Below are 27,083 nucleotides of genomic sequence, written 5' to 3'. Positions count from 1 at the left end.
TTAGTTTTAAAAGATTTCCAACGTGCCTCATTTCCCCAAGAAAAAAATCCAGGGAGCAGAAACATTTTTATTCAGAAAGTTCTTATGGTTTGGAACGTACTGTGTATTATCTGAAAAAGTTGTGGAAGCAGAATTGTTTGTAGCTTCCAAAGGGGAATTGGATCAATATTTGAAAAGTATGACTTTGCATGCAGCAGAAATTTGCGGAGCAATGCCAAACACGGGCATGATGGACCACATGGTCTCCACCTGTGTTACTGCTGTAAGATTCTGAGAATCTATGAATTTAACATTTTTTTTTGGAAAAGAAACAGGAAAGTGTCACAACCTAGAAATTAAGATAAGGAGAAGAACACAATGAGATACAAGTATGTTATTTAATTTGGACTACGAGCACAGAACTAGGTGACAATGTACAAAATTGATATGCTCCAAATAATATTTGAGTTTAAAAAGAACATTTTCCCCCCATAGAATTGCAAGTGTGTGCAATAGGATCCCAGCTGAATCAGTTCATGTGGGTCAATTAAGAAGATCAGTAAAAGTAGAGCAAGGTGAAAGTCTTATTAGGAAAAGTAGATATTTGTGTAACTTTATGAGCCTGAACAGCTGAACCAATAGAAATCGTGTGCAGGAGTACTAGTGTTGGTTTCAAAGTTAGACAGGCTTCAGTAAATGGATGACTTATCCTGCAAGACATAGGAAATATTAAACAGGCAGGCATATGCCAGCTGGTAATTGCTACCACAATCAATCTTTTTCTATCCTGTTCCCTTCCAGTTATGATTGACATTTAGCACTTTCTTGTGATATTGTTTTTCCATTTTGATTGGATGCTCATTTATTTATGTACGACAGTGGGACTAAAGGGTACAAGAGTAATTGAATAACTATAGCAGAGAAAGTAGTGCTGATAATGTTAGCGGAACCCAAGGTGGCAAAGGCACCAGGCTCTAATGGCAAGTATCCTAGAATAGATGGTGGAGAGAAAATAACAAAGGCCATGTTCACAATCATTCAAACATGCTTGGACATGGAGTTGTGCCAGAGGACTGGCATGTCAATTTGGCTTCTCTCTTTTGAAGGAAGAGAGGGACAAGGTAACAATAGAACAGCCTCTGTAGAGGGTACGGTTTGAGTCCATTATAGTATATAAAATTAACCCTCACTTAAAAAGACACAAGTCTGACAAATTTAGGAGCTCTTTGAGAATACAATAAAATGTTTTGATATAATATAGAGGGGTAATATAGTATATGAATTAAGCTTGGCATTTAATATAGAACCATAGAAAAGTTAAAGCACAGAAGGAGGCCATTCTTGTCCATGCCAGCCCGAGGACACCCAGGTGCCCTTTCTAATCCCACCTTCCTGCACCTGGCCCATAGCCCTGCAGCTTACAGCACTTAAGGTGCAGATCCAGGTACTTTTTAAAACAGTTTAGAGTTTCTGCCTCTACCACCAACTTGGGCAGTGAATTCCAGACACCCACTACCCTCTGCGTAAAAAAGTTCTTCCTCATGTCTCCCCTACACCTTCTGCCACTTATCTTGAATCTATGTCCCCTGGTTCTAGAATTCTCCACCAAGGAAAACAATTTTATCCTGTCCACTCTTTCTATTCCCCTCATAATTTTGTACACTTCAATCAAGTCACCTCTCAGCCTTCTTTGTTCCAAGGAAAATAACCCCAACCTATCCCCAATATGATGTGAAGCAGAAGGCTTTATTAAAATTAAGGTGTATAGCATTAACAAATCTGACTTGAAGATAAAAAGAGAAAAAGCTGGGATTACTCAGCAGGGGAAGCAGCATCAATGGAAAAACAATAGTCAGTTACCATCCATCAGACCTTAGGACACTTCCTCAGGGTTAAGATATGCAGCATCTGTAGTATTCTGTTTATTGTTTCACTTGTAATGTAGGGAATAAAGCATGGGCACCTGAATATTAACAGGATCCAAGCCAGTTGATGAAGCAGAAAACCAAGACACCAAGCTTTTCTTCATTAAGGAAGTTCATTGGCTTGTTCAGTCTTACAGCTCTCCTCCCACACAGCCCAGTGTCCCAGCTATCCCCTATTTATATGTGCTCAATTAATACCCATCACCTGTTTCTCTTAACCATAACAATATAATTGGCAAACCTTAACAATGTAATTTGACAAGACTTTAATACTGAAAGCCCAAAGGGGAAATCCAAATGTTGGAGGAACAAAGTTAGTGGTGTGTTTCTAGGCAACGCTGGGCAATTGTCCTCCAGGAAACTTTGAATTTTCTCATTAATAATCTTGCATTCTGGTTTATTTTGAACTTTTATACTTCATAATTTGAAGAAGAGCAACAGGACAAGGTTTCTTGACCAGTATTTATCCCTCAATCAACACTTAAAAGCAGATTTTTCTATCATTATCATATTGCTGTTTATGGGATCTTGCTCTACTCAAATTGCTTTTTTAAAATCCATTTTTAGTATGTGGGCATCGCTGGCTGGGCCAGCATTTATTGCCCATCCCTAATTGCCCTTGAGAGGGTGGTGGTCAGCTACCGTCTTGAACCGCTGCACATTTTTTACGTTGCAAGAGTGACTACACTTCAAAAGTGTGTCATTGGCTGTAAAGTGCTTTGGGACATCTTGAGATCATGAAGAGTGCTATATAAATGCAAGTCTTTCTTTATTCCAATTAGATTATAAAGGAAGAAAATATAATGCATAGGAAAGGGATGGGTGAACAGAACCAAATAATTGTCTTTCAGGGGCTGACACAGGCATGATGTATGGAAAAGCCTTTTTCATTTATATTACATTTACTGTTACAAAATCTTATTCCCCTGTTAGAGAAAGAAATTGCCTTTGTATTCACCTTTCCTATCTTCAAGGTGTTTCAAACTGCTTCACAACCAATTAATTACTTTTGAAGTGTTGTCAGTGTTGTTATTTGGGTAAACATGGCAGCCAATTTGTGCACTGCAACGTCTGACCAACAGCAAAGAGATAAATGTCCAGTTATTTGTTTTGGGTGGGCTTGTTGAAGAATCAATGTGTCCAGGACACTGGGACATTGACCCTCCTCTTCTTCAAACATACCGCTCAATCTTCTATATCCACTTGAATTGCTTTAACCAAACATCTAAAGATGGCACTCCAAACAATGAACCATTCCCTTCATAATAAATTAGTGTTAACCTAGATTATCTATTCAGGAGATCCAGTGAGACTAGTCCCCACACCCCACTGACTCAGAGAATGCTATCGTTGTGTCAAGCTGACACAATAATATCTTTATGCAGCACTTCCAATGTAGAAAAATGCCCCAAAGTGCCTCACAGAGGTGCTATCAACAAATTTTGGATATTAATTGGGAAGACTGACCAACATTTTGGTCCAAAAGGTTGATGGGGAGCTAGTGCCAAGAATCATAGAATGGTTGCAGCGCAGGAGGAGGCCATGTTTTGATAATTATCCAATTCTCTATTGACAGCCACGATTGAATGCCATACTCTGAGGCAGGGCATGCCAGAGCCAAACCAATTGCCCGTGGGTGAGGATGTAAAGGCTTTACACAATAAAATTGTTAATTTGGGCACTCATGCTCCAGAATTCCACATCATCAGGAACACCAGTTTATAGAGGTATCTTAAAGAATTGCTAGACTTATTTTCTTTGGAGGACGGAGAACCATGGAGATATTGTTAAAACTTTTGCCCAGTAAATTAAATAGGTTGGGTCTAGTTTATAACACATCATTCGCCACATGCTGTGATTTGGATTAAATACGCTTCTGTTGTTCCATGCTTTGTTTTGTGCTGGGAGCTCAGCCCAGCCCAAACAACCAAATCTCATTGGCCAAACCAAGTGTCAATCAAGTACCGCAGACGCCTGAAGCCCGCCCCTAATAGGAGCTTTACATTGTGATTCGTTTATCGAAACATCAATCAACCACAAACGTGTTTTCAGTCCAATCTGTGTGGGACAAAATCTCAAAGGACAATTGAGCACCGTTGTATTCAACAGCGCATTTTTTCGTCATTTGCTCCAATGTTTTGATGCCTTTGATTAATAATTACATTTAGTATCAGAGACCATTGCAAACATTTATCCTAGGTTCCCACCCTTCGGTGCAATGATTGGAGAATCCAATCGTCCAATCACGGTGACGAACCGTTGTCGTCGCGCCCTCCGCCCCGTCGCCAACATCTGGTTCCCATTGGATAACATGTCCGTCAATCAACCTTATCCCGATTTCTATTGGCTGTCCTCTCCTGTCAGTCAGGGCTCGTCTGCAAGCTCCGACGGCCAAAGGCGCAATTTCAAGCGAGGGAGCTCGAGCGGCGGTAGTTGGGAGAGAGAGAGAGGGCAGGGCAGGGGAGGGGCTGGGTTCCTTTACCGGAGCTTTGGGGGCTATTTCTGACAGAAACGTGCACCCTGACAGCAAATGATAGGCGCCGGGGACGGTTTCTAATAAATCGCGGGCTGGGTGGGGGAGTTTGTTCCGAACCGTCGAACTCCCTTTGACAGCTCGACCGCTGCCTCTCTCCTCTCGATCTCGTTCTCTGGGGGGGGGGAAAAAGGTAATTTGATCAATTACTTCCACATTTTTTTTTCTCGCATGTATTGCCTTTTACAAATATATATCTTAAGCTAGGAGGTGATTTTGTGAGTAAAGTATTGAAGTCGGGTGACAGCTGCCTGGCGCCAAAACAAAAGCTGGAGCTGTCAGGGGGAAGAGGGCAGGTTGTCCATCAGTCTGAGCCACACATTTGCACCTCCTGCATCCATCAACCCTGTCCAAACACCTTCACATTTTTACCTCCGTATAATTTCTTTCATTCGCTCCATTAGTTGTTGGATGCCCTTTGGACATTGGGCATTTCTTTCCTTTGGAACTTTAGTATTTCTTACGGATTGTAAGCTTTACACTTTTTTTTTGTTTAAAATAAATCTCCCCTCAACAAGCTCAAGTTATCCAAAACAATTCTTCAATATTGGTGATTTTTTTTGTCCCTGCAGCTCGACACGTGACAGGTTACATTAGCATTTTGATAATGTTCAACTTTGGTGTTGGTATATTAATGTTAATGGTGATGGATGACTAAAACGTCTTTTCTCTTACTTTCTAGAATTTGAAGGTTACAGAGCCTGAAAGATGGTGCTGATTGCCAGTCTTCCTTTCCATGCCAATCAGCAGATGATGATGAAAGTTACAGATGAATATTGATGACCAATAATAAATTGCTGCGTTTTGCCGCAAGGAAATCATTGTTTTAAACAAATGAATAGTTTTTAAAACTTAGTTTCACAAGATGATGGTCCATTTTGTGTGGATTCTTGCGATACAATCTGAGGATGAAGGTGGTAAGAGTTACACGAATTACTGAGCTGGTTTCAATTGAAAAATGATGGCGAACCAAACAAAACTATCATCAAAATTTAATCAAGCAGGAAGACAAAACCTGACTGGAACTGTTAACACGGTATGAAAAATCAAGTGTAAATTTATGCTTTGCTCTCTTCTGTGTTTGTGGAATTATTATTATACTGAAGGAATACCTTTGCGATGTTGTCCTGTTTCATGGATTGAGGCTGGTCTGCTGTTTATAATTGAACATAGCATTAGGTTGTGTTCACGCATTGAAAAAATCTGCAATTCACTTTAAAACAAAAGATCAAAGCTGTTTTCTAAATATCTGGTTTTAATATTGGTTAACACCTGGAAGTGTAAAGCTTGAGGATTATTATGCATGTTGGTTTTATAAGCCCCTGCCTAGAGCCTTGGGACTTTTTACTGTGTTAAAGGTATTATATACATGAAAGTTGTTTACCTTTTTTATGCACAGTCTTTATAGAAATTCTTTATTGAATGCATAAATTTGGTTTGAGAACTCTAAGAAATCATTTCTGGTATTGCTGTAATCAGTTGATCATAAATTTTTGTTTACAGATTACTTCTGTTAATTCACTGAATTTTTAGAGATAAAACAATTAAATTCTAATTTAAATTTAGTAATGCAATTAACATGCAGATGTGAAATTAGGGCTAAAAATGAATGATCAATTTTTAAAAAATGAGTACATTGCATAAGACTACAATAATTTAGCCAAATCAAAAAAGTTTGCAACAGGACTGTAGGAATTTGCCTGAACAGTACAAAAATATCTTGATGCAATTTATATGTACTATATCAACAACAATAACATGCATTTATATATCATCTTGTAACATAGGAAAACACCCTGAGGCACTTCATAGGAACATAACTGGTCAGAAATTGACACTGAGGCACAGATAAAGATATTAAGATGGGTTGGTTGAAAACTTGGTTAAAGAAATAGTTTCTAAGGAGGATAGAGGCAGAATGATTTTGGGACTAGAAATTTCTTGTTTGTACTGATAGTGTATCTGGGGTGGAAGTATAAAATAGTAATCAAGTTCCATACTGCATTCTTTCTCTGCTTGCAGATGGGATATTCAATATTTGCAATTTGAAATACAAAATACATTATTTTCCACATAGTAAACATGTTTAGAGTATTTTCTGCTGACCTGTAGACATAGATGTGGGAGTATGGTTTCAGAGTGCTGGATTCCTTCCACTACTTGCCCCAAGTGTCCAATCTTTATTTTAATCTTAATGGTGAATGCTAGCAGACTATTTGATAATTAGGACATCACAGTAAGGCCAAATCCTAACTGGTTGTCTGCACTTCTCCGTTGCTGAACAGTGGCTGATTTTCTTTTTAACTTTGAAGCAGTGAGGTCAATTATAGTGCCCTAATCATTGCTCTGGCTGAGACCAGCTGATTTGTTTGGACTGGGAATCGAATCTTGGATGTTCATGGTTTGTGTGGCTCATCAATTCGCCTGAGGCTCTGGGAAGCTAAAATAATTTTTACTGGAACATTGTGGTCTCTTTTATGCTGGGACAACACAGTTATGAAACAAAACAAAGTTCCCTGGCAGAGAGCATTTGACCACCAGCCTGAAGCTTCACAGATTGGAGCGGCAGAAATTTGATTTCCCTACTGAGTCCTTGTCTCAGCTTGCTGCACAGGTAGTATTGCGTGGCAGCCAAGTTTCTCCCTGCAAGAGCAAATCAGTGTGAGAGTTATCACTGGGCTGTTCTTGTGCAACATTTGGCAGCCAGATGAATGGAACTTATGATATTCCTATGAAGGGGACACTCTTTCATTCTTTAGGTCATGTTTGGTGTGGCTTGCCAAGATCTCGGCAAGGAGAGGGATGAATTAACAATTAAAGATGGGGTTATGTACGTTCACAACCAAGATTGTACGAATGCTTTAATATTCTAAATCAGATTTTTAAAGTTTTCACCGTAAACTGAAATTACAGTTGGTTTGGTTTTTAAATTTAATTGTAAAGTACTTTTGACCTCAGGAATTATTGGAAATATGAAACCTGCAGCAGTGCTGGGCTAGATTGTCTAAGTACAGCTTTAGATTTTGTTTTATGGTGATAGATAAAAAGGACGAGCAAACAATGCATATGCAATAAAAGAAACATTTTTTAAGCAGAAATCATTATTTTTAAATTGTCAGAAGATGCCAAGCTTTATTTCATACCATAATTATGTTCTAATCAAAAGGATTTACCTTGTAAATACAACCCATTCACAAAACATTTATATTTAATGAAATAAAATGAGCTGACTGTATACAGTCACATATAGCCAAATTAAATCAGAATGGTATCAGTCTGCATATTACATGCATGTAGTTTTAATGTGTAGTTTCTCAGGTCAGGAAGTTTTATATTTTCAAAATGGATGCTAGTCTCATTATTTGTATGTGTAATGATACCTTGGAATATTTAATTTAGAACTGCTTTTGAGTGTACCTTTTTTGATTCCTTCACCCAGAATTTAATACTTAAGTTTAGAATATTCTGTCATATATTCCTTTTTTGTTTTGATTACTCCCATAAATCCTAACTGGAAATTATTTATAATTACAATAAAACGTTTATTTGTATACTGCAGTAGAAATGGCTAAATTATAACTTAACAAACATACAAATCTGCCCCATGTAGACGCTGATACCTTCAGATGCCTAGGGTCCTGACATCTCCTTTTGAAAACTTATACCTGAAAGGAGTTATCGTTTAAAAAATCAGCAGTAGTGAGATTTCTATATTACCAAGTACTGGCATGGTTGATGTGTAACATAATAGAATCTAAAGGCTGTTAATTGCTGAGGGATTTAGGTTTTTCCAAACAACCATCTGTCACTTCTATTTAATCAGATGATGTAACAGAAAATAAACAATTTTCTCATTCAGTTGCAATATTAATGTAAATGTTTGCAGAAGAAGTATTTTAATTGGACATTCTTCATTTATTTTTATTTTAAGCTAGTGTTTGAATGCAGACCATAAAGTTCCAGTTTTGCTTTAATTCGCCTGCCAACAACATTAATCAGCTCAATGAATTACTGCAGGTGATTACTTAAGGAGCAGTAACTTTTTTTACCAGACAATATTGCCTGTGGAATTACTAATTACAATTCTAATACTAATTGACAGTTAAATATTTAACTAAATATAGAGCAGTGTTTCTGATCTGAGGGAATTGCAGTGTTGGGCTTTCAATCCACTTAGTATTTGATCCTGTTGCCTAGAAAGCATATATGATGAGTTTGATCAATTGAATTATTGTAGTATGAGTAGGATAGGTACCAGCTGGGTTGAAGGGATGCATCCTCAGTCTGTGTCTGGTCCCTTTTTAAAATAGAAGTTTTTGGGCAAGAGGAGAACAATTATCTTCATACTTGAAAATTAACATTTTAAAACATTTTGAGTACAGCAGATTTTAATATTAACTGCATTTTTTTTGTTGCATTTTTGGAAACAGATGATTAACTGGATCCTAAAGTTGGAACTAACTGTTAGAGAGCCTAAAATATATCAACACTAAATGTACACAGTAGTGTTAAATAAGATGCCATTTGGTTTCCCAAGGTCTCTGAACCTTGGCTGATTGGGGAAGAGCATGAGAGAATGGAGACGAGTTTCTATCAAATTGTTGTGAAACGTGAAAAGGGTGGGAACATTTTTGATTCCAACTAACCTCAGTGTTAGTAAGAACACATTGTTCAGTTAATGCTTTCAGCAACATTCCATTCTAATGTTGACTCATACTCTAATGTTGAATACACCTATATGTAAACCTTAACACACTTTTAACAAAATAGGCATAGTGAAATACAAACTGACCCACAGGACCATGATGCTAATCTCAAGGTCCTCAGCTCATTGTTGTATGGCCGCAAAGCCTGGATAACTTGCACCTACCAAGGGAAAAAAAACTCGACAACTTGCATCGCCAGTGCTTAAGACGCATCCTCAGGATCACATGAAAAGACTAAGTCACCAATGAAGCAGACCTTTTCTAGAGCACAACCCAGAAGGAAAAAACAGTTCAGACCAGTACCCTTATTTCCCAGCTTTTACTGGTGTTCTATTTGAAGGTATACAAGACCAGTTCGGACCACTATTCTTATTTCCCAGTTTTTACTGTTTTTTCCCTTCTGGGAATTCTTACTGATGTATTGAACAATGTCATGCTTAGTATCTTAATGTGCACTAGAAAAAATGGTGCATGTACCAATTAGGTTAACTGTGATGTTTTGATGGTGACGGATGCAGGATTTTATTTCTAAATCTATACGTAATGTAAGCAATTAGAGTACTGATTTTTCATTATGAAAAATTGTAATCTGAAGTTGCTTTTTGTTCATGTAACAGATATTTTATGCACTAGTACCATTGTGTTTACTGTATAACATCATAGAGTACAGTGGTAGAATATGAATTTAGGGCAATGATTCCCTTTAGGTTTCTCTTCTAGTTTGTTCTGTGCTGATGTGGAGAGGAAACTGAGCAAAGTATAGCAGCTTCTGCCTGGAAGGCAGGGAAATTTGGATACTACGTTTCTTCTGAGGCAATTCTCAGATGATTCCTTGTGTTGGCTATAAATTATCATAAGTGAAAAGTTAGCAGAAGGTTGCCAGTTTGGGCAGTATGTTTGTGACATTGGAATACAAGGGCAAGCAGTAAGATAAATCTGATTTTCAAGCTCGACATCATTTATAACTGGTTTATTTTGCTTGTGTTACTTGTCTTAACCGTTGTGGTACATTCAATGATGTTCATCATCCTCCATCTGGAAGGAGTGATAACTTTGGCTTTGGCGTTTGATGTAAACCCTAATGGAGAATGATTCTTTTTTTATGGCAGTGATTAAGGCCGTGCCTGATTTTTCTTTTTGCTCCCCATCCAAAAAAAAAGACTGTATCACAACTGTGTGTCATTCCTTTGAGTCAAAGCTCTTGTAGACTTGTGGATTTCCTTTTGGGCAGGAGGTAAGTGTCCAATTTCTTACGCTATGTAGGTTTGTCTATCATACAGTACCAGTTCATTAATATATTCCTACTCAGCTGTTAGCTTTATGTGAAAGTAACAATGCAAACCTAAAAATTGGTTTAATCAGTCCTGGAAGCATGCCTTAGTGGCATTGAGGTTATCGCAATTCTCTGTTCTCCAGCTGCTGATGGATGTGCTGCATGATGTAATTGCTTCTTAGTCACCTGGCCATGGAAGATGAACTAGATGTTGTTTTAAAACAAAAAACTACTGCGGATGCTGGAAATCCAAAACAAAAACAGAATTACCTGGAAAAACTCAGCAGGTCTGGCAGCATTGGTGGAGAAGAAACGAGTTGACGTTTCAAGTCCACATGACTATGTGGACTCGAAACGTCAACTCTTTTCTTCTCCACCAATGCTGCCAGACCTGCTGAGTTTTTCCAGGTAATTCTGTTTTTGTTTTAGATGTTGTTTTAATTTGATTAACAGTGTTGCTGCTTAAAGATTCAGGTGTCCAAAGATATTTTAGTTGTTTAGTTTAAAAAAAAATGTTTTTCAGTTTTTTTTTTTGTTTATGTGCTTGCTGCAAGTGCCAAACCATTTGTTTTTGAAAAAGGGGATAATAAACCAAGTATTTCATTCAAACTTATGCCTTGAAGCCTGGGGCTTGTAGCAAATTATGGATCTGTAGTGACCATACCAATTTGTAAGCAATTACCATTATCTGGATACCCCCAGGGATTATTTTACCAGTTGATTTAAAAAAAATGTCTTTAGCTTCCTTGATGGTCTCCCCACCCCTGCCCCTTCAACTTCCTTCAGTATTGTGTGATTTACTCTTGGTGCCCTGCTTTTGACCCTTTACCCTACCATTGGTGGCAGAGCTTATAACCAACTTGCCTCCATTTGCTGGATCTCCTTCCCTAAGTCCCTTTGGTACTTCTCTCTCCATTTAAAAAAACTTGCCCAAAACTCACCTTTTCAATCAAACTTTAAGTTGCCTAGTTTTACATTTCTTTCCCCGGCAGCATTTCTTTTGGAACGCATACTATGGTAAAAGTACCATATAAATATTAGCCTTACTTTTTCTGTAACTTTCTCTCCCTCTCTGCCTTCCTGGATGTGATGCATATTTTATTGATCTCTCTTTCTGATGTTTTTTAAGACATTTGAAACAGAGGAAGATGGAAAGCAACATTTATCACAATGGAGGGATTAAGAAGATATTTATGGCAGTGTATTTCACCATGAGTGGTTGAGAGAATGTGCTTGCAGCTGGAAAGAAGCAAGACATTGGACTGTGACTGGGAGCATTCTGTGATCTGGAAGCAAGCTCAAGGAAGTTGAGCTTAGAAATAAATTTGCATCATAGAGTGTAGGAATGCTTGATGAAATTCAAGCCTAGGACTTGGGAGGACCTTGTTGCAGTAAATTTTGAACAGGGCCAATGAAAGATAGGTTGGGTGTAAAGGATTGCAGGGTAAGGTCAGGACAAATGTATAGAAATAGAAAGATGAGATTAGAAAGAGGGAAAGATCATATGGATTGGTTTAAGAGATGGACTTTGGGGACAGACAGAAAGCAGGGTTGAAACCAAGAAAGAGCTAGGGGCTAATTGTTGGACCCGATTCTTGGGAATGAGGTGGGCCAAGTGGATCAAGTGTCAGTAGGGGAACATTTGGAGGACAACGATCATTGTATCATTAAGTTAAGGTGGCTATAGAAAGGGCAAGGAGCAAGCCAAAGTAAGAATAATTAACTGGGGGAGAAACAACTTCAGTGGGGTAAGAATGGATCTGGCCCAGGTAAATTAGAGTCAAAGATTAGCTGTCAAAACAGTAACTGAACAATGTGCTGCCTTTAAAGAGGAGAGAGTTCAAGTACAGTAAAGCTACATTCCCACAAAGGGTAAAGGTAAACAAGCAAATCCAGAGTTCCCTGGATAATGAAAGAGATAGAAATTAAGATGGAGTAGAAAAACTGTGCTTATGACAGATGTCGGGTGGATAATACAATTGAAAACCAGGCTGATTTATGGAAAGCTCAGAGGAGAATTGAACAAGCAAAGATGGAGTATGAGAAGAGACTGGCAGCTAATATGAAAGGGAATCTATAAGTCCTCTATAGGAATATAAATAGCAAAAGGGTGGTAAGAGGAGCAGTGAGGCCGATTGGGGACCAAAATAAGGGGATTTACACATGAAGACAGTCTGCATGGCTGAGGTATTAAATAAATACTTTGCATTTGTTTTTAACAAGGAATAAGACACTGCTCTGATCATGGTGAAAGAGGAGGTAGTTCAGACATTTGAAGGGTTTAAAATTCACGAGGAGGTGCTATTGGATAGGCTGTTTCTACATAAAAGTTGATAAGGCACCAGGACCAGATGAGCTGTATCCAAGTATACTGAAGAAAGTGGGAGTGGAAATTGCGGAGGCACTGGCCATAATTTTCCAATTTTCCTTGACTTGGATGTGGTGCCAGATGACTGGAGAATTGTAAATGTTACACCCTTTTTTGAACAAGAGTGTAAAGGTAAACCCAATGACTACAGGCCAGTCAGTTTAACCTCAGTGGTAGGGAAGCTTTTAGAGACGATAATTCGGGACAAAATTAATAGTCACTTAGCAAATCAGTTAATTAAGGAAAACCAGCATGGATTTGGTGAAGGCAAATTGTGTTTAACTAACTTGTTGGAGTTTTTTGATGAGGTAACAGAGGGTTGATGAGGATAAAGCTGTGATTGTGGTGTACATGGACTTCCAAAAGGCATTGATAACACTTGTGAGCAAAGCCATAACTCATGGTATAAAAGGGACAGTAGCAATATGGATACAGAATTCGCTGAGTGATAGGAAACACAGCGTAGTATTTTTTCAGACTGGAGGAAAGTTTATACTGGAGTTCCCCCAGGATTGGTGTTAGGACCCCTGCTGTGCCTGTTTATATTTTAATGACATATCCTTTGTGCACAGGGCACAATTTCAAATTTTCCAGATGATTTGAAACATGGAAGTATTGTGAACTGTGAGGAGGGTGGTGTCAAACTTCAATAAGACACAGGTTGGTGGAATCCATGAACAAGTGGCAGATGAAATTTAATGCAGAGAAATGTGAAGTGATTTATTTTCGTAGGAAGCATCTGGAGAGACAATGTCAAATAAAGGGTCCTCAGCCATTTCTGCCAACTCCAGCACGATGCCACCACCAAACACATCTTCCCTTCACACACACACACACACACACACACACACCCCCGCCCCCCCCCTGTTGGCATTCCATAGGGCCCGTTCCCTCTGGGACTCCCTGGTCCTCCATCACCCCAACACCTCATCCCCCTCCCATGGCACCTTCCAATGCAATCGCAGAAGGTGCAATACCTGCTCCTTACCTCCTCCCTCCTCACCACCCAAACACCCCTTTCAGGTGAAGCAGTGCTTCACTTGCACCTCCTTCAATTTGGTCTACTGCATTGCTCCCATTGCGGTCTCCTCTACGTTGGAGAGACCAAACACAAACCAGACAGCTTTGCGGAACACCTTCTGTCTGTCTGCAAGCATGACCCAGATCTCCCTGTCACTTGCCATTTCAACACCCCATCCTGCTCTCATACCCACATGTCCGTCCTTGGCCTGCTGCAATGTTCTAGTGAAGCCCAACGCAAACTGGAGGAACAGCACCTCACCTTCTGATTAGGCACTTTACAGCCTTCTGGACTTCATTGAGTTCAACAGCTTTGGACCATGAACTCTCTCCTCCATCCTCACCTCTTTTTTTTTAATCCCCTTTTTTCAATATTTATTTTTATTCATTGTTTTATCCCCACCTTTTATCCTATTTTCAATATTTTTTCCCACCACTGTCCCCTCTCCCCACCCCACCCCCACAAGGGCCAACTGTCACTTGTTTATGTTGTTCTTTCCAGAGTGCATCCCCTTGTCCTGCTATTATCACATTCTGCTTTCTGACCTTAATGCCACCATCAGCACCTCCTTTAGCCTGTACCACTATCATCAACACCCTTTTGTCCATGACATTTCTGGCAATCTCTCTTTTGTCTCCACCTTTCGTTGGCCTTCTATCCAGCTTCACTTCCACCCCCCTTTAAACAGTATAAATTTCATCACACTGTTACTTCTCTTTAGCTCTGAAGAAGAGTCTTACGGGCTTGAAATGTTAACTCTTTCTTTTATCTCCACATATGCTGTTAAACCTGCTGAGGTTTTCCAGCATTTTCAGTTTTTGTTTCAAATAAAGAATACAGTTCTAAAGGGGATGCAGGAGCAGAGGGACCTGGGTATAGATGTGCATAAATCTTTGAAAGTGGCAGGATAGGTTGGGAGCAGTTAACAAAGCATATGGCATCCTAGGTTTTATCAATGGAGGCATAGAGTACAAAAGCAAGGAAATTATGTTAAACCTGTATAAAACATTGGTTCGGCTTTAACTGGAGCACTGCATCCAGCTCTGGGAACCACATTTTAGGGAGAATGTGAAGGCATTAGAGAGCGTGCAGAAAAGATTCATGAGAATGGTTCTGGGGGTGAGGAACTTCAGTTATGTAGAAAGATCGGAGAAGTTGGGACCGTCCTCCTTGGAGAAAGGAAGGTTGAGAGGAGATTTGACAGAGGTGCTCAAAATCATGAGGGGTCTGGACAGAGCAGATAGGGAGAAACTGTTCCCATTGGTGGAAGGATCGAAAACTAGAGGGCACAGATTTAAGGCAATGGGCAAAAGAAGCAATGGAGACATGAAAAACGTTTTCACACAGTGAGTGGTTAGAATCTGGAATGCACTTCCTGAGATTGTGGTGGAGGCAGGGACAACTGAGGCTTTCAAAAGGGAATTGGATCATTATCTGGAAAGGAAATATTTGCAGGGCTGCAGGGAAAAGGTAGAGGAGTGGCATGAGATGAATTACTCCTTCAGACGCCAGTACAGACATGACAGGCCGAATGACCACCTGTGCTATAACCTTTCTATGATTCTAAAACAAATGCAAAGGGCATAATGGGAGGGTGAGGAGATGTAGTGGAGAGATTTGGACTTGGCGAAAGCAATGCCACAGGAGATCTGCCGTTGTTTCATTCCGTAAATGAACTTCATACCCTTGTCCTTAAAAAGAAATAACAGTGAGCTATTTCAGAGGGAAGAAAAACCTGGACTAAGTCCAATTTCCATGCCAACGCTCTTGAGTGCAAGATATTTATGCTGCTTGCACTTATACATTCTCCAGAAAACTATGGTGCTGTTTTGAAAGATAATAGTTTACAGATGTACTGAGGCAATTGTTCCTGTCATCTCACAAACATATAATCAGGCTCAGTAAAACTGCTTGATTGGATTACTCTTTGCCTTTCTATTTTGTTATGATTATGCACCCATATCAGTTAAATTGTAGCTGGTTGGGCAACTCCCCTTTCAAATTTGATAGTGTGCCAAGATACTCGAATCACATTTTTTTTTGTAAATTGATTTGATTTTTTCTTTATTTGTTCATGGGATGTGGGCGTCACTGGCTAGGCCAGCATTTATTGCCCATCCTTAATTGCCCTTCAGAACTGAGTGGCTTGCTAGGCCATTTCAGAGGGCATCTAAGAGTCAACCACATTACTGTGGGTCTGGAGTCGCATGTAGCCCATACCAGGTAAGGACGGCAGATTTCCTTCCCTGAAGGGCATTAGCGAAGCAGATGGGTTTTTACAACAATCGACAATGGTTTCATGATCATTTTAATTCCAGATTTTTTTTTTTGAATTCAAATTTCACCATCTGATGTGGTGGGATTTCCATAGCATTACCCTGGGTATCTGGAATACTAGTCCAGTGACAATACCACTATGTCACTGCTTGCCTTATGTTCCAACCTTTGAAGGCTCCCTATATCCTGCATATTTCAGTTTAAAAAAAAAAAATGTGGTAGAGCTGTTCCCAAGCTTCTATTAATGCCATTTTTATATACGATCACAAGGAAGTTCGGAACACTGGAGGGGAAAAACTTTCACTTTTCTTTTTACCTCATTTTAAATCTTATCCCAGATTTTATGTCTCCTATCTGCCTCCTACCAATTATATGTTCACTGAGGGCATCATGTGTGAGAAACTTGCTGCCAAGGGAATGACTGTCACGTTCATCCCACAACAGCAGTATTACAAATATGGTTGATCTGTGCCGGCCAGCGATATGCAAGGATACACAATGGGGAACTACAATGGAAATGGAAAGATATTGTTGGGCTTTACTGCATTAAAAATACAAGCTGAAAAGAGGAAACTGACATGGTGATGGATCAGACTGTCAAATGAAGGAGGCGATTTATTATTTTTTTATTGGGGATGTCCAGTACTTTTGTTTCTTGAGTAAACCTTAGTAATTTGCTAGAAAATGCAAGTAGTGATTTGTGATGCACTCAAGACACAACAATAATTTGTAGTTATATAACCTTTAATGTAATAAAACATTCCAAGGTGATTCATGCGAGTGCTATCAAACACAATTTGCCACCGAGCCATTTAATGAGATATTAGAGCAGCGTGGTCAAAGAAATAGGTTTTGAGGAGCATCATAAAAGGGGTTTAGCGGGGGAATTCCAGAGCTTGGAGCCTTGGAAGGTGAAGGCATTGCCACCAATAGCGGCATGATTAAAATAGGATGTACAAAAAGCTAGAATTGGTGGGGAGCGGATAACATGCAGGGTTATAGGCTGGAGGAAGTACAGAGATGGGGAGGGGAGAGGCCTTGGAGGGATTTGAAAATAAGGGTGAGATTTTTAAAATTGAGGCATTGCTCAACTGGGAGCCAATGTAGGTCAGTGAGCACAAGCACGTTGGGTGAACAGGACATGGTATGGGTTAGAATATAGGCATCAAGAGTTTTGGGCGAACTTACGTTCATGGAGACTGAAAATGGGAGGCTGGCCAGGAGTGTGTGGGAATATTCAAGTTTAGCGTTACAGACAGGGGAGGGAGGCAAAACTAAACTCCTTTATTTTTTTCACCCTCGGTCCGATAGCAGAAGTGTTTGAATTTTTTAAATGGACTGTGGCATGTTTCCCCAAACCCCTCTGCCTATGAGGTCAGTTTTTAAAGTGACTTGCAGCAAGCTGTCTTTAGGGTTAAATCAGGTATAGTTTATTCACACATTCAAACCCAGGAATGGTCACAACTTCAGACACATGCAAGAACACAATAAGAAGATGGGAAAGAGGAGCTTTTACAAGTGTGAATACCTTAAAGAAAAAACACCACAGATGTGGATATCAGTTCACGTGATTGCCAGAGTTCAGAAAGTCAGAGTCCAGTGAGGGTTCCTTCACGTAGGAGCTACAGTTCAGCTAGCTGAAGCACGGTTTTGCAGAATTCCTTTAAAGCTGATGGTGATACAGTGAGATGAGGTTGGTATATAGAGACTTGGTCTGCTTGGCAGGCAATGGCAGAATCTTCCAGAAAAATGGAGCTAGAGGAGGCTTAGACTTGATGCAGACTGTTGGTATCCTGGAATCCTGCTTTGATGTTTTCAAGCTGGAGTTTAAACATCAGACTGAGTAGCAAGTCTGGAAATGTAATTTTAAAACTTTAAAGGTCAGAAGCTTGGGTCATGTATGTTGCCTATTAATGAGTCAGTTGCAGGCTAATGAGCAGTTTCCATGCCTATGGTCAAAATCCATTTATCACCTTGGGAGAAAAATGGTGGCTTTTAGTGGCTCTGCAAGTATAATGAGCTTCCAAAGAAGTGTAGAAAATTTACAGCACAGAAAGAGACCATTCACCCGATTTTGTCTGTGCTGGCCCCAAAAGGAAAAATAAAAAAACTAGCTGCCCATTTTAATCTCACCTTCTAGCACCTGGCCCATAGCCTTGCAGGTTACAGCACTTCAGGTGCAGACCCAGAAGCATTTTAAATGAGTTGAGGGTTTCTGCATCCACCACGAAACCAGGCAATGAATTCCAAACACTCACCGCCCTCTGGGTGAAGAAGTTTTTTCCTCATGTTTCCTCTAATCCTTCTGCCAATCACCTTAAATCTTTGCCCCCTGGTAATTGATCTTTCTGCTAGGGGAAACAGGCCATCCTTATCTAGGCCCCTCATAATCTTGTACACCTCAATCAGGTCACCCCTCAACCTCCTCACTTCCAAGGAAAACCACCCCAGCCTATCCAATCTTTCCTCCTAGCTGCAATTTTCAAGCTGTGGCAACATGCTTGTAAATCTCTTCTGTGCTCTCTGCAGTGCAATTATTTCCTCCTTCTGATGTGGCAACCAGAACTCTACACACAATTCCAGGTGTGGCCTAGCCAACGTTTATACAGTTCCATCATTACATCCCTGCTTTTGTATTCTATACCTTGTCCAATAAAGGAAAGCATTCCATATGCTTTCTTTACCACCTTATCCACTTGTCCTGCCACCTTCAGGGACCTGTGGACATGCACTCCAGGGTCTCTCACTTCCTCTATCTCGTCTTAATATCCTCCCATTTATTGTGTATTCCCTAGCTTTGTTTGCCCAAGTGCATTACCTCACGCTTCTCTGGATTGAATTGCATCTGGCATTTTTCTGCCCACTCAACCAAACTATTGATATAATTCTGGAGACAACAGCTATCCTTTTCATTATCAACTACATGGCTAATTTTTGTGTCATCTGCAAATTTCTCAATCATGCCACCCACATTTAAGTCCAAATCATTAATATATACTACAAACAGTAAGGGACCCAACATTAAGCCCTGTGGAACACCACTGGAAACTGTTTTCTATTTGTAAAAACATCCATCAACCATTACCCTTTGTTTCCTGTCGCTGAGCCAATTTTGAACCCAACTCTCCATATTCCTCTGTATCCCATGGACTTTTACTTTTCTGACCAGTCTGCCATATGGGACCTTGTCAAATGCCTTCCTAAAATCCGTGTAGACAACATCCACTGCACCAGTCTCATCAATCCTCCTTGTTACCTCCTCAAAAAATGTGATTAAATTAGCAAGACACGACCTTCCCCAAACAAAATCACGCTGACTATCCCTGATCAATCCTTTCCTTTCAAAGTGACAGTATATCCTGTCTCTCAGAAATGAATCTAATAATTTGCCCACCACAGAAGTCAGACTGACCGGTCTATAATTATTTGGTCAATCCCTCACACCCTTTTTAAGTAATGGTACAATGTTCACAGACCTCCAAGCCTCTGGTATCTCACCTGTATCTAGTGAGGATTGGAAGATGATCTTCAGAGCATCCACTATTTCCTCCCTGGCTTCCTTTAACAGCCTGGGATACAATTCATCTGGCCCTGGTGACTTATCCACCTTCAAGGATGTCAGTCCTTCCAGTACATTCTCTCACTATGCTTATTGTATCTAATATTTCACACTCTTCCCCTTTAACTAGAATATCTGCTTCATTCCCCTCTTTAGTGAAGACAGAGACAAAGTATTCTTCGAGAACCCTGCCCTCCCTCATTCCCTCATTTATTGGTGCCCTCCCTCATTCCCTCAATACTGCTGCCATCCTTCATTCCCCTATTTACTGCAAATAATCAGTCCCCCATTTACTGCGGCCCTCCCTCATTCCCCCCTTTACTGCTACCCCCCCCTCATTCCCCCCTTTACTGCTACCCCCCCCTCATTCCCCCATTTACTGCTACCCCCCCTCATTCCCCCATTTACTGCTACCCCCCACCTCATTCCCCCATTTACTGCTACCCCCCCCTCATTCCCCCATTTACTGCTACCCCTCATTCCCCCATTTACTGCTACCCCCCCCTCATTCCCCCATTTACTGCTACCCCTCATTCCCCCATTTACTGCTACCCCTCATTCCCCCAATTACTGCAGCTCCTCATTCTCCATTTTACTGCTGCCCTCCCTCATTCGCCAGTTACTGCTGCCCTCCAACATTCCCTCATTTACTGGTGACCTCCCTCATTCCCTCATTTACTCCTGCCCTCCCTCATTCCCCATTTACTCCTGCCCTCCCTCATTCCCTCATTTACTGGTGCCTTCCCTCATTCCCCATTTACTGGTACCCTCATTTGCCAGTTACTGCTGCCCTCCCACGTCCCCCCATTCACTGCTGCCCTCCCACGTCCCCCCATTCACTGCTGCCCTCCCACGTCCCCCCATTCACTGCTGCCCTCCCACGTCCCCCCATTCACTGCTGCCCTCCCACGTCCCCCCATTCACTGCTGCCCTCCCACGTCCCCCCATTCACTGCTGCCCTCCCACGTCCCCCCATTCACTGCTGCCCTCCCACGTCCCCCCATTCACTGCTGCCCTCCCACGTCCCCCCATTCACTGCTGCCCTCCCACGTCCCCCCATTCACTGCTGCCCTCCCACGTCCCCCCATTCACTGCTGCCCTCCCACGTCCCCCCATTCACTGCTGCCCTCCCTCGTTCCCCCCATTCACTGCTGCCCTCCCTCGTTCCCCCCATTCACTGCTGCCCTCCCTCGTTCCCCCCATTCACTGCTGCCCTCCCTCGTTCCCCCATTCACTGCTGCCCTCCCTCGTTCCCCCATTCACTGCTGCCCTCCCTCGTTCCCCCATTCACTGCTGCCCTCCCTCATTCCCCCAATTACTGCCTCTAGTTCTACATTAAGGACTTCAGTTCATTTGATTATTCCTGGTATCACTCTCCTCCACGCCAATATTCCACCTCCATGAAAAGGTCCGAAATGCTGTCTTAATTAATGATCTTCAATGTGTTGATCCCACTACTTTTGCACCACCATGATCTACAACCAACTGGCCATGATCTACAACCAACTTCACAAAAGTGAAGATATGCAGCTGCTGGAATTCTGAAATAAAAAAAGAAAATACTGGAAATACTCAGCAGGTAAAGTAGCTTGTGAAGAGAAAAAGAATTAACATTTCATGTTCAATCACAGATCTGACTCTCTGCAAATCTGCCTGACTGCTGTTTATTTCCAACATTTTTGCTTTATTTCAGCATTTATTTTTGATTTTCTTGATTCTAGTCTTTGGGTCATAATTGTTTTCAATCTATAACATTTCCGAGATCAACTACCAACCATGTATCAGCGCCGCACCAAGACCGCCTACTTACACCTCCACACCATTGTCGGACTATGCCCTTGCCTCAGCTCATCTGCTTACTGAAACCATCATCCATGATTTTGTTCTCTCTAGTGTCATGATCCCAAGACATGAAAGAGATCATAAACTGTTAAATCAAACCTTACCTTTTAGCTTATTTAAAAAGTGGACTTTGCTGAACCAAAAGATGGCTGTTACAGGTCACGCAATTCACAAGTTGGCTACAGTTTCTGGAAATTTCCAACAGCAGTTACAAGACAAAAGCTCAACACTCATCCTTGTGGAATCTCACACCTCTCTACATTACAATCAACAAAACCAGTGGGCAGCAGATGATCCATCTCCCCTGCCTGGTCCGAGAAACAAAGGGGAAGCCAATGAAACATGTACATGGTAACTTGTGCTCTAATGCTGAAGATGTGGGCAGGGTGATTGCAAGTTTTTTCGCTGGAAACATGGTCTCATTGCTGAAATAGGTTGGTGAAATAGTTTGCCAGTACGCACATCCTTAATTTTTTGAATGTCTTTGCTCAATGTTTCCAATTATATTTTGATTCCTGTGCTTTTTTTTGTAATGTTTTACGCTAGCGCACATGCTGAATTTAGTTTTGATATATTATCCTCTTGCTTATTTCCTGCAGGTTTAGACTAATACAACCTAACCATTTACTTATCTCAGGAGTTAGCAGTAAATGAACACACACATTCCTCCAGCCATGCTGTGGATTGCTGATTGTTTGTTCGGCAGCAGTGGCCAGTTGAGAGGTCATCTCTACTTCCTTGTAAAACTTCACAAACAATCTGTGTTACAGCTGGTGAATCAGTGGTGTTTTTCAGTTTAATAGAATCCCCTAGTGCAGCATAGAATTTGAATACACTTCATTATTTGCATACCTTCTTCAAATCTGAGTCTCTTGTAGAGACAAAAGTAAACACTGTAGTCTCATTCCCATATTGGGAAACTGAAATGTTCATGACAACAGTGGCCCCTCCCCATTGATCTGCAGTTCGTTGATGCTGTGCTCCTGGAAAAGCTTTCCAGAAGTAACTTGGTAATTCATTCTCTGCTTGTTTCTGTGGCTATGTCAATACACGAAGATAGAAAAAGCACCAATTAACTGAACACAACTGAAATCTATTTTTGCAGAACACCTTTGGTCTGTCCGCAAGCATGACCCAGACCTCCCTGTCTCTTGCCATTTCAACACTCCACCCTGCTGTCATACCCACATGTCCATCCTTGGCCTGCTGCAATGTTCCATTGAAGCTCAACGCAAAATGGAGAAACAGCACCTCATCTTCCGACTAGGCACTTTACAGCCTTCCGGACTGAATATTGAGTTCAACGATTTTAGATCATGAACTCTCTCCTCCATCCCTCTCCCTCCCCCCCCCCCCCCGCCTTTTTCCCCCCTAATAATTTATACAGATTTTTCTTCCCTGACCTATTTCCATTATTTTTAAATGTATTTCCATCCATTGTTTTATCTCTACCTTTTAGCCTATTTCGATCCCTTCCCTTCACCCCACCCCCACTAGGGCTATCTGTAACTCTTTCGAGTTATCAACAGATTGCATGTAACTCTTTTGAGTACATTCACAGTTCTTAGTTTCCGGGAGTGGGACATGAACCCACAACCTTCTGATTCAAAGGCGAGGGTGCTATGAACTGAGCCACAGCTGACACCTTGTTTATCTGTACCTTGCTTGTCCTGCTTTCTACCCTTAATTATCACATTCCTTAGATAATATCACCACCTTCAACACCTCTTTGTCCTTTTGTCTATGACATCTTTTGGCTATCTCCACCTATTACTGGCCCTCTATCCAGCTCTACCACCCCCCCTCCCCCCAAACCAGCTTATATTTCACCTCTTTTCTATTTTTACTTAGTTCTGTTGAAGAGTCATACGGACTCGAAACGTTAACTGTGTTCCTCTCCGCAGATGCTGCCAGACCTGCCGAGTTTTTCCAGGTATTTTTATTTTTGTTTTGAAATCTATTTGTCCTTGCTATTCATAGATGGTCAGGATTATCAGGAATACATAAGGATTTTGCATTTTATTTTGCATCTCCATTGTAGGCAATTAATGTTGGGCTCAATAGGTCAGAGAAAACTAGCAAACATTTAAGAACAAGAGTTAAAAGGGATCTTGGAAATCTGTCTGTCAAATTAATAACCCTGACTGGTGTTGGAAAGAGTAGATGGAATCAGACTGATTCCCGTAATTGAGGGATGTAGAATGAAGGGACATGGGTGAATGAGGTTTAAGATAAAAAGGAGAAACTTTTCTTTACATGCTGCATTCCTCACATCCCCCTCTATTGTGAAGTTGAAACTCTGCCAATATTTATGAAAGGTTAATTAGGTGACTGAAGGAAGGAAGAATAAAGGCACATAAGTACAAGGTAAGCACGTGGAATTAGCACTACTGCTCAGGTGGAGGATCAGTATCAACATGGGCTGGTTAAGTAAGGTGCCAGTTCTGTTTTTGCTTCAAATAATGAAGGCTGTAGCAGATTCAACTACTGATTGTGTGCGATTCAGCCAATGTGCTTCAATGGCTGCCTATACAGATTAATGTATATTAATATTGAGATCTAAGGACTGAGCCTATGGGCCAGGAATGTCTCTTTGGGTTGCCTTCTGAATAATTGCATCTACAGTTATTTCTCCATTGAATGTCAACATTGCAGTAATCATCTGGCAGGTGTTCTAGAGAAAAGTGCTGCTCCTTCCACTTCCAATCTTTTATATAATACTTGCAGGTAATCTAAAATAAGTAAACCTGGTTTCTAACTGTTTTATAGAATTAGGTCACTTGGAATAATTAGAATCTGAAAATAGCTACTGAAGGAGAAGCTGACAACCTTAGCCTGTACTCTTGCATAGGGTAGTGATTTTGATGCCCTATTTTCCAAGCTAGATAAAACCACTGTGCACTTGACATTGTTAATAATAGCTTAGCTCTGTCTTTTAGGATGAAATAAGTTGGTCAAGGAGGGAAGGAAGGTCAAAATTGTCTTCTCTTCCTGCTTGAGCATCTGTGGTCAATATGTAACCCATGATCTTTTTTTTAACATTAACCTAAAGTTAATTCAAAAACACGCATTTGTGATTGACTGCTAACTACTCATTATTTTAAAATATCATAAGCCGTTTAAGCTTTCTGTAATGATTTGACCAAGGAGGACAGCAAAAGTAGATGGGCTATGTTGTACATGTGGTAGCAGGAATAAGTAATGAATGTTTTAAAACACTACTCTGGTTAATTGATACTGTAAATGTGTTGCTCATTATGGAGCACTACTATGAGATCACATCTATTGTTTAATGCCTAATATGTGCAGAGTTAGCTGATTTCTGCTCAGGTGCTGATAAAGACACTTCAATTAGCTACATGCATTTGATCAATAATTTCCCCTTCAATCAGGGTTACTGCTTCTGATAGTTATCCAGTGAATATCGGATGAAGACAGAATCTAGCATAGTTTTGCGTTCTTGTGGTCTGTTCACCTCCTGACACACCCTAACGAGGCAACTTGGAGAGGTGATTAGAGTGATTAGTGGCAGTACATCTATACACCAGCCTGAGTTTGCACCCTCAGAAATGGGGAGGAAACATTGAGGGTGTATTAATTAATGGAAATAAGCAATCAGGATTAATGTAGTGAATTTGCATTCAATTTTGGCTTCAAAACCATCTGGCTGCGATCAACATTTGAAGTATGTACCTGATTAATGTTGATCATTATACTAGTTGTATCAACTTGAGTTGTATTCCCTTGAGGTTAGAAGATAAGGGGTGATCTGAGCAAGGTATTTAAAATGTTCAAAGGTTTCAAAGAAACACAGGAATGTTAGACTGCAGAAGGAGGCCATTTGGCCTATCATGCCTGCACTGGCTCACTGAATGAGCAGTTCACTTAGTGCCATTCTTCTGCCTTCTCCCCGTAACCCTGCACATTCTTCCTTTTTAGATAGCAATCTAATTCCCTTTCAGATGGTTCAGTTGAATCTGCCTCCTCCACACTCTCTCAAGCAGCGCATTCCAGACCTTAACCATTTTCTGCATGAAAAGGGTTTCCTCATGTCACTTTTTTGCTTCTATTACCAATTAGTTTAAACCTGTTCTTAATCCTTTCACAAGTGGAAACAGTTTCTCCCTATCTACTCTCCAGAACTGTCATGATGTTGAATACCTCTGTCAAACCTCCTCTTAGCCTTCTTTTTTCCAAGGAAAACAGTCCCAACTTCTCCAATTTATCTTCATAACTGAAGTTCCTCATTCCTGAAACCATTATTGTGAATCTTCCCTGGACTCTCTCCAATGCCTTCACATTCTTCCTAAAGTGCACCACCCAGAACTGGACACAATACTCCAGCTGAGGCCAAACTAGTGTCTCAGACAAGTTCAACATTATCTCCTTGCTTTTGTACTCTATACCCTTATTAATAAAGCCTAGGATACTGTATGCTTTATTAAACACTCTCTCAACCTCTCCTGCCATCTTCAAGACTTTTGCACATATACACCCAGGTTCTTCTGCTCCTGCACCCTCTTAAGAATTGTGCCCCTTTATTTTATATTGTCTCTCCATGTTCTTCCTACCAAAATGAATCGCTTCACATTTCTCTGCATTGAACTTCATCTGCCATCTGTCTGCCCATTCTACCAACTTGCCTATGTCCTTTTGAAGGTCTACACTACCCTTCCCACTGTTTACAATGCTTCTACTGTTCACAATGCTTCCAAGTTTTGCATCATCTGCAAACATTGAGATTGTGCCCTGTTCACCAAGGTCTAGGCAATTAGTATATATCAGGACATAAGAACTATGAGCAGGAGTAAGCTAAACGGCCCCTAGAGCCTGCTCTGCCATTTAATACGTATTATGGCTGATCTGATTGAAACCTCAACTCCACATTCCCACCTAGCCCCTATAACCTTTCCCCCTATGCTGATCAAGAATCTTTCTAGCTCTACTTTAAAAATATTCCAAGTCTCTGCTTCTCCACTGCCTTTTGAGGAAGAGAATTCCAAAGACTCCCGATCTGCAGAGAGAGAATTTCTGCTCGCCTCTGTCTTAAATGGGCGACCTCTTATTTTTCCCATAAAAGGACACACCCTCTTCACATCCATCTTGTCAAGACCCCTCAGGATCTTGTATGTTTCAATCAAGTCGCCTCTTACTCTTTTAAACTCTAACAGATACAAGCCTAGCCTGTCCAACCTTATAAGACAACCCTCTCATTCCAGGTATTAGTCTAGTAAACATTCTCTGAACTGCTTCCAATGCTTTTACATCCTTTCTTGCATAAGGAGACCAATACTGTGCACAGCGCTCCAGATGCGGTCTCACTAATGGCTTATATAAGTGAAGCATAACTTCTCTACTTCTGTATTCAATTCTCCTCAGAATTAACGATAAAATTCTGTTAGCTTTCCAATTACAGTACTTGCTCTACCTTCATACTAACCTTTTGCAATTCATGCAATAAGACACCCAAATCCCACTGCATCTCAGAGCTCTGCAATCTTTCATCATATGATAATATGCTTCTTTTTTACTTTTCCTGTTAAAATAGTCAATTTCATATTTTCCCACATTATTCTCCATTTGCCAAATCTTTGCCCGCT

At 40.7% G+C, this 27,083-nt stretch overlaps 1 protein-coding gene across 1 annotated transcript in view; it reads left to right on the top strand.

Moving 5' to 3' along the window:
- The first annotated feature begins 5,123 nt into the window (after nt 1–5,123).
- The window catches only part of arhgap23a (Rho GTPase activating protein 23a), a 501,306-nt gene continuing 479,346 nt past the window's right edge, over nt 5,124–27,083 (top strand). Inside the window, exon 1 of the mRNA XM_078529389.1 lies at nt 5,124–5,473. Coding sequence (XP_078385515.1) covers nt 5,396–5,473 — 78 coding nt within the window. The 5' untranslated portion in view covers nt 5,124–5,395. The remainder of the gene's footprint in view (nt 5,474–27,083) is intronic.

Source organism: Cetorhinus maximus, chromosome 25 (genome assembly GCF_964194155.1).
Source record: "Cetorhinus maximus chromosome 25, sCetMax3.hap1.1, whole genome shotgun sequence".
Lineage (NCBI taxonomy): Eukaryota > Metazoa > Chordata > Chondrichthyes > Lamniformes > Cetorhinidae > Cetorhinus > Cetorhinus maximus.
The sequence above is the reverse complement of the archived record's forward strand: the minus strand, read 5'-3'. Positions and strand labels throughout refer to the sequence as shown.